Source organism: Mirounga leonina, unplaced genomic scaffold (genome assembly GCF_011800145.1).
Source record: "Mirounga leonina isolate KUSES-001 unplaced genomic scaffold, KU_Mleo_1.0 Mir_173, whole genome shotgun sequence".
Classification (NCBI taxonomy): Eukaryota; Metazoa; Chordata; class Mammalia; order Carnivora; family Phocidae; genus Mirounga; species Mirounga leonina.
In genome coordinates this window covers 50,763,142-50,776,913 of record NW_023270447.1, presented here as the reverse complement: position 1 = coordinate 50,776,913, position 13,772 = coordinate 50,763,142, and the positions used below count along the sequence as shown (strand labels likewise).

General features: G+C 51.8%; 1 protein-coding gene across 2 annotated transcripts; it reads right to left on the bottom strand.

Moving 5' to 3' along the window:
- Nucleotides 1-4,779: 4,779 nt before the first annotated feature.
- Nucleotides 4,780-11,777, bottom strand: PARS2 (prolyl-tRNA synthetase 2, mitochondrial). Of its 2 annotated transcripts, none has more exons than XM_035018470.1 (3): nucleotides 11,741-11,777; nucleotides 6,604-8,355; nucleotides 4,780-5,322 (listed from the first exon to the last, which is right to left on the bottom strand). In XM_035018470.1, the coding sequence occupies exon 2, from the start codon at nucleotides 8,325-8,327 to the stop codon at nucleotides 6,900-6,902; it is 1,428 nt and encodes a 475-aa protein (XP_034874361.1). In that variant the 5' UTR covers nucleotides 8,328-8,355; nucleotides 11,741-11,777; the 3' UTR covers nucleotides 4,780-5,322; nucleotides 6,604-6,899. The 2 variants fall into 2 exon arrangements, with proteins under 2 accessions (XP_034874361.1, XP_034874360.1); XM_035018469.1 differs by lacking the exon at nucleotides 11,741-11,777 and adding an exon at nucleotides 11,266-11,701.
- Between the last annotated feature and the right edge of the window lie 1,995 nt (nucleotides 11,778-13,772).

Here is a 13,772-nt window from a genome sequence, read left to right as displayed (position 1 = left end):
CCAGGTGCGGGTCCCTGCATGTGGCTTGTGGCCTGGAAGCTGAAGTCCCGCCTCCACCCTCGCCTGGCTTAGGCCAGACCGAGGCTCTCCCAGCTAGAGACTGACTGACTGGCTGTCTTTGTAAGAACTTGGCACTCTATGTACGAGGCTGAACAGTTGGTCAGCAGCAACCCTGGTGGCCAGTGCAGCAGCCTCACTGTCCTGGGGCAGAGCGGGTCCCAGTGTGCCACCTCACTCATCTGTGAAGCAGACGGCTTACTCAGCTCTTTCCTGGACACCCCTGAGAAACCAAGTTCTGAGACCTTCATCCCGACCACCCAGTCCTTCCTTTGGGCTCCTGGCTCGGCCCTGCCCCTCTATCTGGCTAGGGGGAGCAGAAGTAGAAAGGGGAGGAGTGACTTAGCATGGCAGACTGCAGACCACAGCTGGGACCCTGGTAGCTGCTGACTTGCCGTGCCTGTGAGGACGGACTGCTCGGGGCCTCCCTCTCAGTGAGTCACCACACCTACCTGATAGGCTTGTCCATCGCACCTCTGTGCAGATCAGCAGCATCAGACCAACAAGTCTCAACAGGGGTGACTTGCACCCCAGGGCACACCTGTCAATGTCTAGAGACATTTTTGGTTGTCAAAACTTGGTGGGATGCTACTGGCATCTATGGGTAGAGGCCAGGGATGCTGTTAAATATCCTTGAGTGCACAGGACAGCCCCCACAACACAGCATCGTCTGACAAACTGTCAATAATGCTGAGTTTGAGAAACACTGCACAAAAACTTCCAGAAGGAAAGCTCTCAATGGGCAGAGGCCAGATGGGGATTTGTCTTAGTGCCCAGGCCTGACACACAGTGATTGTGACACCTAGGGAGCTGTGTGTGTGCGCTGATGAGTGGATGGATGAATGAACTAATGAATGAAAAAATAAACCAGAGTTCTGTTCCAAGGACCCATCTGCACACACACAAGCATGAGCAATGGCATTCCCGGGCTCAAGCCCGTGTGCCTGCCTTGCACCCTCTCCAAGAAGACTTCTGGCCTCCCTGGCCCATGGGCCCTGCCTTCTCTGACCTCCGCCATCCTCTGGTCTCTAGGGGAGTGGTAGAGCGCAAACTGAGGAGCCGGCCATGGAGGCTAGGACTAGAAATGAAGCCACAACAAGCAAGTCCTCACCCCTGCTGGGAGCCCTCAGCGGCTCCCCCTTCCCTCACCAACATGCTTGGTGTGGCACTCAAGGCCCTTTAGGGTCTAGCCCCTACCCACCCCTGCGGCTTCCTCTCTCCCACCTTAGCCCAGCCATCCCAGACATGGTTCAGCTCTGGGGCAGCAGGGTGCAGTGGCCTGAGTCTCACTCTGGAGCCAGGCTACCTGCCTTCCAATTCCAGCCCCGCAACTCATTAGCTGATGGCCTCAGGCCCTGTGCCTCAGTTTCCTCATGTGCCACACAAAGCATAATAGCACCTCCCTCACACAGGTGCTGTGAGGACTGTATGAATTAATCTATGTGACGCCCATGGAACAGCTTGCCTCAAACTAAGTGCTCACTCTAGGACAATTATTTTTTTATTCTCCAATCATGCCATGCTCTTAGCTTTGGACCTTTGCACATTCTGCTCCCTCTGCCTGGAGCATTCTTACTCTCACTTGCACCCTTGCCTCCACCCCCAACTATTCCTCCCTTTCCTGTTTAACATCTAGTCCTTAACCAGGCCTGGCTGCCTCCTCCAGGAAGTCTTCCCGGCCCCCTATCCCACATGTCCCATGGCACCTGTACCATTACCACACTTGCCACACTGCATTTTAATTGTCTGCTTACTGGATGGTTCCTCCCAGTTCTTTGTAAACTGAATCAGGGACCCTGACCTGTGCACATTTGTCCTGCCAGCACCTGGCCCAGCACCTGCTCAGCACATAGTAGGTACACAAATAATTACTAACCGAAGGCCCAGAGGAAGGGGTGGTGAATTCTCAACAGATGGGTGGAAGCCACCACCCATGATGGATATGGGCCATGAAGTTGGGAGAGGGACCTGGGAAGGGTGGTGAGTGTGGGTTGTTAGGACCCCGAAGCAAAGGCAAGGAGCATGTTCCAGGGGGCGTGCATAATGGCCTGGCTCGCTAGTAACAGCTGCCATCTACTGAGCCCTGAGGAGGCGCCAGACCGTGTTCTTGGTGCTTTATGCGGACTGGCTTGCTCACTCCGCCTGACACTTCGAGCAGGCTAGTAGTTTACAGTACCATTTTACTGACAAGGAAAGGGGTACAGAGAGGCTAAGTAACTTGCCCAAAGTTAGCTAGCTAGTGAAAAGCAGAGCCAGGATTTCAATTGATGACTCCCCTAAGCCCCTCAAGAGATACCTGCCAACAATAAGACTGGGCCTCTGCCTTTGAAGAGTTGGCATGAGACCCAGCTGCCCTTGCCTGTTCACTCCAGTGCTGTGGTCAAGTCTTGGCATTCAGTGTCATGCAATGTCCCCAAACTGCCTGGGCAGAAGAGTCTAGCCTGCAGAGCCAGACTGCCAGAGCCCGCAGCGGACTCCCCACAGCACTCGACAACCTGCCAGTAGGGCTCCTGTCAGCCCACGAGCTTTCTGGGTGAGCCTGGGTGACAAGTTCTTCCCTTGCAAATGGCGTGTCCTCAGTCACCATTAACCAGTTAAGTGCTTCTTCCTCACTCTCCTAGTCCTACAGTTTTATTTAGCCAAGAGCAATTAGGCTTTAACCATGGAAGCTCATTAGCAGCCTTCAGAGCGGCGGGCTTAACAGGAGTGGACATCATCCCTGCACCAAAGTGGTATCTGAACAGGGGGACCCTAAAGATGCCACCCCATTCTGCTGGCCCACATGCACCCCCGCCCACGACATGCAAAGGGCTAACTGGCCTAGTGTAAGGGCAGCTGCCACTTACCCTGCTGTGAGCCACTGTTGTCCCTGGTGTACGCAGGAAGCGCGAGGAAGCATCTCGCACAAGGTCAGATAGCTATCAAGTGGCCTAGGCAGTCTGACTCCACAGTGTCTAGTGTGGGTCACTATGAGGTATGTCATTACTTCAAATTAAGTGCAGCATCTTGAGTTTTTTCAAGTTTTAAGTTTGCAATAACATCATAAAAAGTTCACCATTTTCCACATTATAAAACTTTTCCTAACTCTAAAACAAAACCTTACATGCCCTTGGATGCATAGTAATCCATTCTAAAAAGCATTCTGGCATCTTGGTGTAGAAATGGATGGTGGGAACTCTGTGAAGTTCCCTGGCACTCAAATAGTTAAGCAAACGACAATTTCAACAGATTTCTGCAAGTCTTTACTGATAGCCCAGCAGGTGTTTCTTCCATTAAAACACAGAATACTAATGGAGCCCTTGATTTACATTCCAGGCTTGATTTACACAATGGTTTTGTTATGCACCAGCTTTTGTCCCCAAGTATTAATTCTGCTAAATATTTCCCAGCCAGTTCCTTCTAGATCTCCCCAAGGAATGAGCAATGATAATACATCCTATGTCTGTTATTTTTTTTTTTTTTAAAGATTTTATTTATTTATTTGAGAAAGAATGAGAAAGAGAGAACACATGAGAGGGGGGAGGGTCAGAGGGAGAAGCAGACCCCCTGCTGAGCAAGGAGCCCGATATGGGACTCGATCCCGGGACTCCAGGATCATGACCTGAGCCGAAGGCAGTCGCTTAACCAACTGAGCCACCCAGGCGCCCCCTATGTCTGTTATTTTGCCAGCATCCCCATTTCATCAATTTATGGCAAGAGGTAACATTGGCAAATTCGGACAGGAGAGAGTAAGGTACACGGTCTGAGTATCTGTCTTTCCTCTAAGGCGATGGAGCCATTCCATGGGTGTCACTTAATTCTTGCCCGTGGCACTCCCCAGGAAGGTTATAAAGCATCACATCAAGAAAACTAGATCCAGCTCTTGAGATACGTTACCAGCAGATCCTAAGTCGTCTGGGGTGAAGGAAGTGTTTCCTGACAGCACAGGGTTAAGTATTTCACCTAAGCGAGCTTAGGCAACCCCCTGGGAGGTGCACTGCCGTGAGCACATCTTACAGATGAAGAAGCGGAGACGCATGAAGGGCAAGTAATTTGTCTAAGGTCACATCCCTGGTAAGTGGTGGATCTAGGAGTATGTCTCTTCCAGGTTCTGGTCTTTCCACCAGAGCGTACTGCCCCTGGCTTCTTAGAAGACATGCTGGCTTAGTAATCAGGGCACCTGGGTTTCCGTTCAGCTTGCCCTTGAGCCAGTCATGGTACTCCCTGTATTTGTCTCCCTTGGAAAATAAAGGACAGTACCTGTTTCACACCTACAAGGCTTTTGTAGTTCAGAGGCTGATCTAGCCAGACTTCTCAAGAGCGACTGGAGGTAGCCTGATTTAGGGGACACAGCTCGTGGCCTGCAGTCAGGTGTTCTGCCAGTCAGATGGTGTGTGGCAGGTTAATTCCCACCCCAGGCTTGCTTCCCATCTGTGAAAGGAGGGATGGGACAGGCGGGCCCCAAGTCTTCCTGTTCTAAACTTCCATGATTCTGTATCGTCCTCAAACTCTTCTGTGACTCGAACATTTATGAAGAGTTTAAAGTTAATTGGTTCTCTATTCTTGAAATCTCGTTTTAAAAAGTGCTTACAGGGGCACCTGGGTGGCTCAGTCGTTAAGCGTCTGCCTTCGGCTCAGGTCATGATCCCAGGGTCCTGGGATCGAGCCCCGCATCGGGCTCCCGCCTCAGCGGGGAGCCTGCTTCTCCCTCTCCCGCTCCCCCTGCTTGTGTTCCTGCTCTCTCTGTGTCTCTATCAAATAAATCAAATCTTAAAAAAAAAAAAAAAAGTGCTTACATTAGGCTAGCCCTCCAACTTCCATAAATTAAATTAAAAAAAGGTGAGTGGGAGGTACAGGCTTCCAGTTATGGAACGAATAGGACACAGGGATAAAAGGTACAGCACAGGGAATATAGTCAGTGGCATGTACTAGTGTATGGTGACAGATGGCGGCTACACTTGCGGTGAGCACAGCGTCAAGTAGGTACTGAGTCACTACAGTGTACGCCTGACATGAATGGAACCCTGTGTGTCAACTATACTTCAGTTAAGAATTAAATTTTTTAAAATATTAAGACAAATTTGCACAAATTCTAAGTGCTCATCTCTTTGGGGCTAACTCGATTAGATAGACATAAATAATTCAGTTTTGTTTACTGAAATCACTTCCGTCTAGGCAGAGGCCATGCAGTTGTGATGGGAACGGCACAGGTGTTGGTCAATACTCGGATTCTAGTTCTGACACTGGGCATCCTCAAGCTGCTGAATGGAGCTTCAGGTTCCTCATCTGTAAAAGAAGAACAGCACCCACCTTGCACAGTTGAAGGTATGAAAAGGATATATAAAAGTGCCTCACAGCACAGTGGTATGTGGCAGGCCCTCAACAAATAAATGAGCAGACCATTAAAAGCAGAGCACGCACATCATCTGATAATGTACAGAGCAAATGACTCAAAGAAACACTCAGCTACAAAGCCACTCAGGGACGGCCACTGCCTGGAAGTACGCTGGGAACCATGAATCAACTCTGCACATTAGAATCATCTACGGAGCTTTAAAATGCACGATGCCCAGGCCACACCCCAGACCCTAACCAGAACTGGGTGGGACCAAAGTGTAGCCAAGGGGAAGGTCCCCTGACTTACAATCCAGCCTGTCTAGGTTTGATGTCAGAATGTGCATCTCCTGGCCCAAATGCTGGGCCCAGAGTGCCAGCGGTAGGTCTGGGGGCCATCAGGGCTTGCCACATACATTAGGAAACCTGATGGTGCGTGCTTGGGCAGTAACTGTGGGAGCAGTAACACCCTGCTGGGAAGCAAGAAGTGCAGTATGCTGGGGTGGCTCAAGTCTGATCCTGGTTTCCCACAGAATTCAGGCAGACACCTTGGTATGTGCCCCCTGGCGTGGCTCTAGGACCCAGCTCTGCTCCCAGGACAAGCTCACCGTGACACCGGAAGCCTGCTATCCCTCACATCTGGGGGAGGAAATGGTTTCAAACATACTCCCAGCCACCAAAGGTAGGGTTTTTTTATTCGAGTAGAGTGTAGAAATAGTAGAAAAAGAAAGGACAGAAGAGTCTCAGGTAGGAAGCCGCTCACGGTGAAAACGGCAGGCCTTACCACCGTTCATGAACAGGCAAGGCTCGTCCCGGTAGCCTGACTTTATTCAATGAGCAGAACAGGATCTCAGCACTCAGCCGCCTCAATAGGGCCACATCTCTGGAGGTGGTGTTTTGGGCGATTAGCTAATTCTATCAACTTTCTATGTAGCTTAGACTATGGAGGATCAGAGGAACCAGATCTGCCTGTCATGAACCTCTTGTGGAACCCGCCAGCGACAGCTGTAAGGACTTTAGAGATCTAGTTCCATTTTCTCATGTCACAGATGGGGAATCTGAGGCCCCAGCAGGAGAAGGGACTTGTCCAAGTGGAGCAGGGCTGGTGGGCCTGCTCTTCAGACCAAAGTGCAGCAAGAGGCCAGGGGTCAGACTGCTGGAGCTGGGAGGGCCTTGGCCACCGGCCACTCCCACCCTCTACATGGGAAACTCAAGAGAAGGGAAGTGACTCACCCAAGGGCCAAGAGGAGCAGCTCTTTCTTGCCCCCTGCCTCCTCACAGAAGCTCCACACTGGAATGGAAGAGGAATGGTATGTGGCAGCAAGGTCAGCCCAGAGAATGGAATCACCGACTTGAAATACAAATAGTCTAAACAAAGGACTGGATAGAAGTCAGTTTCCCTAACACGCTCCCGCCTTCCATGAGCTGCCTTGTTTCTGGAGAGACCGGCCCTGGAAGGGAGTGTAGGAAAAGGCAGCATTAGAATGAACACCAAGGCTGCAGGATGGGGTGGGAGTGGCTCGGGGCTTTCAGACAACCTGCACTTGGCTCAGAAATTCCGTGACTCCCTCTCTGGTGAGGAAGAGCACCTCACCGGTGTTCTGGCTCCAAACTTCAAAATGTGCCGGGTCCTCCAGGGCCCTCTTGCCCGCGATGATCACGAAGGGGTAGCCAAACTTGTTGGCGTCTTTTAGTCTGTTTCCAATGGTCCGATGGGTCCTGTCGTCGAGCAGGACCTCCCCGCGGAGCTGCGGCAGGGCCTCCGTGATGAGGTCGTACAGGTGGTCCATGAGCTCGGCGGCCGCCTCCTCCTTACTGCCCTTCTTCGGGGGGATGAGGCACAGCTGGTAAGGCGCCAGGAGGCCGGGCCAGCGAACACAGTCCTCCGTAGACAGCACTTCAATGGCAGCGGCCAGTATCCGCGTCACGCCCAGGCCGTAGCAGCCCATCTCAGCCAGGCACGGCCTGCCCTGGGCATCAGTGAACTGGGCATTGAAAATGGAGGAGTACTTGGTGCCCAGGTAAAACGTGTGCCCCACCTCGATGCCTCTGGCCTCGGTCAGTGGGCCCCGGCAGGCCGGGCAGTCAGTCTGCGGCCAGCGCAGTGTCTCCATGTTGGCTGAGAAGCCGCAGCCGGGACAGACGGCAAACCGGTCCTCCCCGATGTCGGCCGGGAGCTGGAACTCGTGAGACGCGGTGCCCCCGATGCTGCCCACGTCCGCCTGGACCCTGACGCACCGCAGCCCCAGCCTGCGGAACAGGCTGCCGTAGGCCTCGCACACCAGGCCGTAGGTGTGCAGGGCGGCCTCCGGGGAGGAGTCGAAGCTGTACATGTCCTTCATGTAAAACTCCCGGCCACGGAGAAGACCAAAGCGGGGCCTGGGCTCGTCCCGAAACTTCCTTGTCACCTGGTACAGCAGGAACGGGAGCTGCTTGTAGGACACTGTCTTCTGGGAGGCGACCAGGGCTGTGACGGCTTCCTCGTGAGTGGGTCCCAAGCAGTATTCCTTGCCATGTCTGTCTCTAAGTCTTAGCAGCTCCTTGCCCATGAGGTCCCACCGGTTGGTGGCTCGCCAGAGCTCCCCTGGGCTGAGGCTGGGCATGTTGACCTTCTGCCCCCCGATGGCCCGCATCTCCTGGTCTATCAGCCGCTCGAGCTTCTCCATGGCTCGCACGGTGTAAGGCAGGAGGTGGTAACAGCCGGGGCTTGCTGGGTGGATCAGGCCCATGTGCAGCATCAACCGCTGGCTCTTACAGGTCAGGTCGCCAGATGTGCCCTCGAGAGAGAGCACCTGGTCTTCCCGAAGGTTCTGGGGCTGGAACATGCGAGACAGCACCAAGCGCTTCCCTCTCTCGGGGTCACAGTGGTAAAACCTGTGAGGACCGGACCCAGAGAGCTGGTGGCTGCAGGTGGCCAGGACGGGCAGTGCTCTGCATCTTGACAGCAGGCCTTTCATGACACCCGGCCCAGAGAAGCACTTGTGCCTGGAGAGAGACAAGCCGGGCAGAGATAAGCGTTAACGGTGTCCACGCAGCCAGCTCAGTCTGGTCTCCAACACACACTTCTAAGACAGCCACCGACTTTGCAGATGCAAACTCTTTCATTTCTAATTTTCTAGCAGATTTAAGTCCTACCTTTCGTTTAAAAAAAGGAAATCAATATTTTCACATTAATAAAATTTTAACAGCATACTGTGGAGACACCACTGCATGGGATTGCACAGGCTCTGGAATCAGGCAGCCTGGATTCCTGGAGTGCTTCTTGCTGACTGCACCCTGTGTAGCTCGGGACGCATGACTTAACCCCTCTGTGCTCAGTTTCTTCATCTGCTAAATGGTAATACAACAGGACCTACCTTGTAGGTTTATTGTGGGGATTTAGAAGAGTTATAAAAAGTTAACTGAACAGTACCTGACACATTCTATGAGTACAATCAATGTTTGCTATTGTTATTACAGAAAACTGGGAAAAACAAATAAATTGCTGCTGGCCTCATCAATAGCCCTTTCCCTGTTCCAACTGTGCCATGCTCACTCTAAAACACATTGTGCCCCTTGCATACCAGCACCTACTTATCCTCCCGGCCTCGGGATCACCATCCTGTCCTCTAGGATGCCTTCCTTGTCCCACGCCCCCGCCCAGAAGGCCAGCTTCTCCCACAGCAGCCCCTACTGATCACCGATCACTCTCAGAGTGACTGCTCAGGTAGCTGCCTGTCTTCCCCCCAGGCATGCAGCTCTGTGCGGCCAAGGACCATATCTAACTTGCTTGCCACTCAGCACGGAGCAGGGCTTTACTAGACAGTCTACTGAATGAGCACATGTGTTTCTCTATGATTTTACAAAACATTCACATTCCTGATGGCAGTACAACATTCCATTAAGCATATCAGAAATGATTCTCCTATTACGAGAGTTGTCATTTTCTCTGTTATATACAATCTACAATGAACAGAAGGCTTTTGTTTGTTTGTGGTACATTTGGGACAGATTCTCAGGAATGGAATTACTGAGTCAACACATACGAACTCTTTTAAGGTTCCTGATTTATATTGCCAAGTTCAGTGAGCGCCTCTACCCTTCAGCATCTCCCATGAAGCAGAGCTGCCCTGCAGTATGCTGAAAATGGGCTGTTGCCTCCTCTCAGTTCTGGAGCCTGGAACCCTTGGGCGGCCGGCCCCCTCCAGCTCCCAATGGCCTCAAGTCCTCCAGCTGGCCCCTACCACCTCAGGAAGCCTCATCCATTTCCCCCGTGCACAGTACAAATACTACCATTTCCTATGTGGCCTGTGGCCTGAGACAGGTTGGAACGCACTACCACAGAGCCCTGATGGGACTGAGTGGAAAAGTGTGAGCCCTGGAGGTAGGTACACATGGTTCACATCTGGCTCACTCACTTACTTCAGGTCCCACCTCAGGCCAGGGGCTCATACCAGAAACTCCTTCCTCCTTGACTCCTCCTAAAGCAAACGAGTCTGTCTCTGACCTTCCTCTCAAGTCCACCCCCTCCTTCCTGGCTCTTACTGCCTCTATTCTGGGTTAGCGCCTCAAAAATGCTTGGTTCATTACAGTAGCCCAGTGGTTGTGAAACTTAAGCGAGCATCAGAATCACGTGGATGGCTTGTTAAAACACTGATTGTGGGGACTCAGCCCCAGAGTTTGATTCAGTAGGCCTGGGGAGTGGGCAGAGAAACTGTAGTTCTAACGAGTTTCCAGGTGATGCTGATACTGTTGGTCTAGGGACCACACTGGGAGAAGCACTCCACGTGGGCAGTAACCGGGTCTGTCTTATTCCAAGTTGCATCTGTAGCATCCGCATGGGGCCTGCCCACAGTGGACACTCAATAAATGTCCATCAACGACTGAACTGAATGACTCTTAAACCCTGTCTGTCCTGTCTCCAGATTACAGCTAAAAAGACAGTTGATCCAATCACTCCCCTGCTTATAACCCATGACTGGCTCCCCATCCTAATTTCCTTGGGATGGTACTGCCATAGGAAGCCTCTTCATATTTTGATCCTAACACACCTCTTCCAGCTTTTTATCCTACCACTCCCCTAACATGCCCCGAACTGCTCATCATTCCTGGAAGAGGCCGGCTGCACCCCATCAACTGCAACATTCAAGGCTCCTTATTGCAAGAAGCTTCTCCAACCCCTCCAAACAGAGATAATTACACTTCCTTCTCTGTGCCCCCACTGCACACACCTCTTTATAGTTTACGGCTCTGGAATAATTTTCAAAAATATTTCTGAGAAAACTGCTGTGCCAGGCACTGGGAGTGAGCAATGCTTCATGTCCTAGTCCTCCATTAAACGAGGAGTTCATGATGCTTTCTACATTGTCAGATTTCAGGGCCTAGCACAGTGCCTAATATTTAGGTTATTAATAATGTTTGCTGATCAGGTATATTAGTGAATGAAAAGCAAAGTGAAGGGGTGCAATGCGACAATTACCTGGATAGTTTAAATAAAAGACGTGAGCTCTCTGCCCTCACCCCCAATGTGTCCCTGTTCTCAGACCCCTCAGCTTACACAGAAGGGAGAATAATTACTCTTATCCCAAATTCTCAAGGTTATCTACAGACAATGCCTCAGAAACAGTATAGGAAGTAACGTGTCCTGCACCTCAGACTCTGGCAAAGAGCTTGAGTCATTCAACAAATTTTTACAGAGCAGCTACTCAGGTCCTTGGGGGCACAGGCCTCTTTTAAGGTTAACTCACAATGGCCCTGCAATCCAATCAGGAAAGCCGTGCGTAAAGCGCTGCCAACAGCGCCTGATACATAGTAAGCGCTAGTGTTTGCCATCATTATGCCCAACTCACAGACGAGGTAAACTCAGGGATGTGCGGTCACCGGCCCAGCGACACTGCAGAAGAGCACAGGGCACACCTGGAATGCTAGGTCCTCGCCTCCAGGTTCCACGGTTTCCGTCTCGGACCGTGCTGCACCGAACAGCAACGAACTCCAGGCCTAGTTCTACAAATCGGCTCGGCCTTCACTGGCTGCGCGACCCTGGTCAAGTGACTTCGGTCTCCAGGCCTGTCTCCCCGCACGTAAAATGGGAAGGCTGGCCGGGCCACCAGACGCTCCCAGAGGGTCTCTCCAGGGCCGGCACTTCCGGGGACACCGTGACACTCACAAGACCCGAGGTCCACGGGGAGGAAGGTCTGCCCTCAGGCTACAACCGACGAAACACATTAACCCGGAGTTCAGGTGATTGCGACCCCGCCCCAAACCAAGGACGGCGCGCACGTGGAAACACAGCCACCAAGGGCCTACGTCTCCGCGCCTAGAACCGACACCGAGCCCGAGCCTCTCTTCCCCGCGCCGCCCCCGTCCAATCCTCGCTGTCACCCACGCTCACCAACTGAAGTGCCAGTCAACGCCGCCCGCGCGTCCGCCCCGCCGGCCCAACGCGCCTGCGCCAGGGCGTGCCCGCCCCAAGCCCCGCCTCCTGACTTTCTTGCCAATCACAAAGCCGCTCTCACGGAGACTGGCCCCCCCACCCCCCCCCACCCCACCACTCTAGACTCCTGTGAGAGGTTTTCCGGAAGTTTAGCTAAGGAGAAAGAGCCCGGCTCTACTCCACGACCATAGATTGGCTTGGACAGCGAAGAGTAAATTACCGTTCCGGAAGTGCCCTCTAGGATTTAGGGAGGTGTAACTCTATGATAAAAGCCTGGCGTTCCCTCCCTCTGCCAGGGGCCTCTGCACTCTCGAAATGGAAAGGCTGGCAGCGGTGTAACCAAGGCAACAGTGGGCCTTTCCGTTTGGAATCTACCCTAGGATTTTACAGGCTTTCAATTTAAATACATTAAAAATTTTTAAACAAAAAAATGCCTTCATTACAAAGTCCAAGACAGTGTTTAAGACACTAAATCAAACTTTAATTCACAAAATATTTTTTTGAGGAGCTATCATGTACCAACCACTTGGAGAAACTGGGAAGAGTGAACAAAACAAACAAAATTCCCTGCATTCAAGGTGGCTTACATTCTAGTGAAAAGAGTCAATAAATCAATACAGTGAAATTTGGAAGGGGAGCAGGAACTCAGTAACCAAAGGTAGTAGTATTTTTATGCAATTAATTAAAATTATTGTAAAAAAAATCCATGGTAAACAAAATACCAAACTTCTAAATAAAGACAGGATCCATCAGTATCCATCCATAGAGAAAAAAAATAACTATGAAAAAGGAATGGGTTGGAGGTAGAGTGGTTGCAATTCAGGATGATTGGGGAAAGCCTCATCTAGAAAGTGACATTTTGGCAAAGACCGGCAGGTGAGAAAGCCTTGCAGCTATCTGGCGGAAGAATGTTCTAGACACAGGGAACAAGCACACATGTCCCGAAGAGGGAGCTGTATATCATGTAACTCAAGCTAACTAAGAACAGACATAGTCTATTGAGTGCCTAAAATGTGCCAGACCCAGTGCAAGACACTGGCCCCAAGAAGCTCTCAGACCCCAAGATCTGCCAGGAGCAACACCATATGATCAGTGTAATAGGGGCCGAGGAAAGTCCTGTGGGAGTGTAGGGAAGGAGGAATTCACTGCGGAGGTGATCCTTGAGCTGAGCCTGAAGGATGAGTCGAGTTTCCCAGGACAAGAATGGTGGTGGGAGCGGAGTGGAATGGCCAGGCTGAGGGACCAGGACACTCGGGCAGGGAATCAGGAAATGAGCTGGTATGAGGGAATCGTGGGGTGTCAGAGGGTTTACTGCTCCTAACACACAGGCCAAAACAGTGCTTCTCAACCTGAGCTGCACTGAACTCACCCTGTGCCCCGGTCCCCCTGCCCAGAGATGCTAGGTATTAGTCTGGGGTGGGACTTAGCATCAGTAGTCCCCCAGATGATCTAATGTGCAATCTGGGCTAGTTCTGCTGGTCTACAGGAAAGGCACTGGACAGCCTGGTGGGGCATTGGGTTGCAGGGGGCAGTGTCGATGGGTGTCATCACCTTGGCCTTACAGTGGAAGAAAATACCGCTTGGGTGAACCCCACGACTGGCATCTGCCCTCCAGCTAGGAGGCCAGGCAGAGCTGGGCTGGACTTGAGCTCTTTTGCTCTAAGAATGTCACTGGGCCTCTGCAGCTCAGCACTGTGGTCCAGGCTTTCCCTAAGGAGTGCAATCCTAAAGGTTTTACTGAGGCAATATTCCCCATGCCTCCTCTCTGGGGGCAGGAGGTGAATAATCTTCAGTATCAGGATCCACAGTAACCTTATATTTCTCCCTGCTCCCATGCATGTTATTACATCCCTTCCAATCCTGGAAACACCAGGCATCCGTCCTCTGCACCCTGAGGTGTTAATTATTTCTCAATTAGCAGTTCCCAGGCTGTAGAGCATAGTGGTGTGGAGAGGCCTAATGACTTGCCGTGTTTATACACCCCCACATC

Excerpts from the sequence above, each read along its gene's own strand:
- PARS2 (XM_035018470.1), bottom strand. The coding sequence starts at position 8,327 with ATGAAAGGCCTGCTGTCAAGATGCAGAGCACTGCCCGTCCTGGCCACC.